The sequence below is a fragment of the Arvicola amphibius genome, chromosome 9, assembly GCF_903992535.2.
Source record: "Arvicola amphibius chromosome 9, mArvAmp1.2, whole genome shotgun sequence".
NCBI classification, from domain to species: Eukaryota; Metazoa; Chordata; class Mammalia; order Rodentia; family Cricetidae; genus Arvicola; species Arvicola amphibius.
In genome coordinates, this window is record NC_052055.2 from 124416823 (window position 1) to 124419955 (window position 3133).

The following is a 3133-nucleotide window of genomic DNA, read 5'->3' on the forward strand; positions in this document are numbered from 1 at the left end:
AACAACTTCTGAAAAATTATTGAGTTCATAATTGATCTCTCCTGATTTGTGCTTTCTGAGGTTGAATTTTCTGTAAACCTGTCTTTTATCCTAGACAATTGGTAGAATCTCCTCTTTGTGTTTTCTCAGGATCAGTTTGCAATGTCCTTCACCTAGAAACTGCTCTTGGGAAATATCAGCACCTCTGTCATATTTCATTGTTCTAGAGCCCTGGCTTCCTCTGTCCACCATGTTCACCACTGTAACTGAGGACCAGGTTCCAATGCTGCTGTCGCCAAACCTTTCCAGTCCTGGGGGATCATTCTGTTCTGAGTTGCCCATGAGTTTAACATCTTCTACACACAGGATGATGGCATACACATGAAATGACCCCTTCCTTAGATCTCCTCAAATGAAATATGTCTATAGGATTCCACTTAACATCTGCCAAACCTCAGAGGTGCCCATTGCCTGAGGGCAGTTTTTTATTTGTAGTCACTGGGTAAACTAAGGTTGGTTTTCTAACAACCTTGGGCCACCCCTCTTCAGTTTCCCCATGAGGTGGCACAGTAGGCTCTTGTCTAAGTCCCTCTGTCTGTGTCTGAGGATTTTCTTATTTTCATCTATGTCTTTATAAGGCTGTATCTTATAAATCTTTTTCATATTTGGCACTAAAACTGCTATGGCTGTTGAGGATAAACCATGAATTACCGACTGGTATTAATTATGATCAGTATTATGTCAATCTCTGTTCAGTCTTTGACCTTCTCATTTCCTGCTTCTGTTTCCAGGCCGTCTAAGTAGCTGAGTAGCAGGGCCCTAATGCCCTGTGCTATGATTTTTCCACCCTCAATGTGGAAAAGATTTTTCCTTTTAATATTACTTGGCTCTCTCTTTGAGGACTTTCCAGCTGTCTTACCAAACCTGATGGCTTCACAGTTTGTCTGCAGCTGGCATGATTTCTCTGTCTGTGTGGTCATGCCAAACATTGGAGTGCCAAACATTATTAACAAAATCTCAATCGTTCAATTTTACCAACAAAGAATCAGAAGCCAGATGCTAAGGTGAAAGCCTGTGAGCTCAGAGAGGTAGAGAAAGCACCCAGCTGACCTTCCTTTTCAGCAGATGTCCCAGAAGCCTCTGTTCCTCCTATTCAGTGTCAGACAAGTCTCCCCCAACGTCACCCTAAGATGCTGGGCCCTGGGCTTCTACCCTGCCTTCATCACCCTGAGCTGGCAGAGGGAGGAGGAGGAACAGACTCAGGATATGGAGCTGGTGGAGACCAGACCTTCTGGGGATGGAACCTTCCAGAAGTGGGCATCTCTGGTGGTGCCTTCTGGGGAGGAGCACAAATACACATGCCATGTGCACCATGAGGGGCTGCCTGAGCCCCTCACCCTGAGATGGGGTAAGGAGGGAGTGGGTGCAGAGCTGGGGTCAGGGAAAGCTGGAGCCTTCTGCAGACCCTGAGCAGGGTCAGGGCTGAGAGCTGGGGTCATGACCCTCACCTTCCCTTCCTGTCCTTCCCTTCCCAGAGCCTCCTCAGTCCACGGTCCCCATCATGGCAGTCATTGCTGGTCTGGTTCTTCTTGGAGCTGTGATCATTGGAGCTGTGGTGGCTTTTGTGAGGAAGAGGAGGAGAAACACAGGTAGGAAAGGGCAGGGTCTGAGTTCTCTCTCAGCCCCTTTTAGAAGTGTGCTCTGCCTCATTAATGGGAAACACATCCACACCCCTCATTGCTCCTGTCTCTAACCTGGGTCTGCTGTTAGTTCTGGAAGCTTCCTAGGGTCAGGGTTTTCCCTGGTCTCTCACAGCTTTTCTTCTCACAGGTGGCAATGGAGGGAACTATGCTCCAGCTTCAGGTAAGAGTGGTGGGCAGGATTGTTGCTGAGACCCTTTGGATAAAGCTATAGTTTGGGAGATCTCTGGTAATCTGGTAACCCATAATAGCCCGTCCACCAAAATTTTCTGTGGTTCCTGTTTTTGCTTTCCTATGAAAACAAATATATATAATATATACATATATATGTATGTATGTATATATGTATGTATTTATCCTAGACAGGGACAGTGCCCAGAGCTCTGACGTGTCCCTCCAAGACTGTTAAGGTGACACTCTGAGAGTTGATATCGGGAGGGGCAAACTGGACATGATTGGGTTTCAGGGTCTCCCAGAATCACATTTTAGTGAGTGGCAGGTTGTTGGGATGTTGTCTTTACAATAATTGTTCATGACTCTTGTTCTGTAGCGTGAAGACACAATGACAGATGTGTTCAGGTCTCTCCTGTGGTGTTCCGTTCTCATTCAGTAACATTGTCTGAATTTCCACGGGATCCAATAGAATCATTGTGAAGAAAGGTGGAACCCAGCTCACCCTGCACACCAGGAGATTGTCTCTGTCCTGTCTGGGTTTCCTTCAACCTCCCTGGTCCAGCGCAGGCAAAAGGGAACATCTCCATCCTGCCACCTGCATGCTGCCCTGAGCTGCAGGCCCTGACTTCCCCCTACTGAAATAAGGATCTGAATGTGAACTTGATTGTTCCCATCCTTGATCTGATAGGTGGATTGGTGTGTAAACTGAGGGACTGTGATACTTGGAGTTCATGGAGGAAATAAATGGCAGCATGGAGACCCTCCCAGACTGTGTTCATTAGGTTGTGGGTATCTAATAAGACAAGGTGAGGCTGTGGGAGCTGAGTGAGAACAGGGCTGTGCCCAGGTGGAGCTCAGTCCCAGTTGGCTGTGACTTGGTCACTCCTCAGCTCTGTCCCTTCCTGGCTTTGTTCTCTTGGTTCCTTACAACCACATGCTGAGGTCTGTGACCACAGGTGATGGGGGGGGGTAAGCTCTGTTAACCAATCACCTTTAAGAAGTGGAGCCTAGTTAAGGCAGGGTAGTTGGAGCCCAGGAAGAAAACTGGGACTGACCAGGTGCATGCTCTCTCTGGGTGATTCCCACCAGACACAGCAGAACTCAGACTTCCCATTCTTGTGGCATGAGTTTCCCCTTATTAAATTAAAAATATAATTGTTTATCTTTAAGCTGGCCTGGTTATTTCCCAAATTGAGCAAACAGCTTCAAGCTATTCTGTGTTGAAAATTTGTCCAGGAGCATAAGTATTTCCAGAGTCTTCTACACAGCTGTCCCCGCTC

The 3133-nt window shown here is 47.1% G+C and overlaps 1 protein-coding gene across 1 annotated transcript; it reads left to right on the plus strand.

Annotated features, from left to right (window-relative positions):
* The first annotated feature begins 1104 nt into the window (after positions 1-1104).
* LOC119823800 (H-2 class I histocompatibility antigen, alpha chain-like) lies at positions 1105-2617 on the plus strand. The gene is made up of 5 exons (XM_038343857.1): positions 1105-1387; positions 1515-1628; positions 1810-1842; positions 2042-2089; positions 2230-2617. Exons 1-4 carry the CDS (start codon positions 1105-1107, stop codon positions 2086-2088), a joined length of 477 nt encoding a protein of 158 aa, XP_038199785.1. The 3' UTR covers position 2089; positions 2230-2617.
* Positions 2618-3133: the final 516 nt, after the last annotated feature.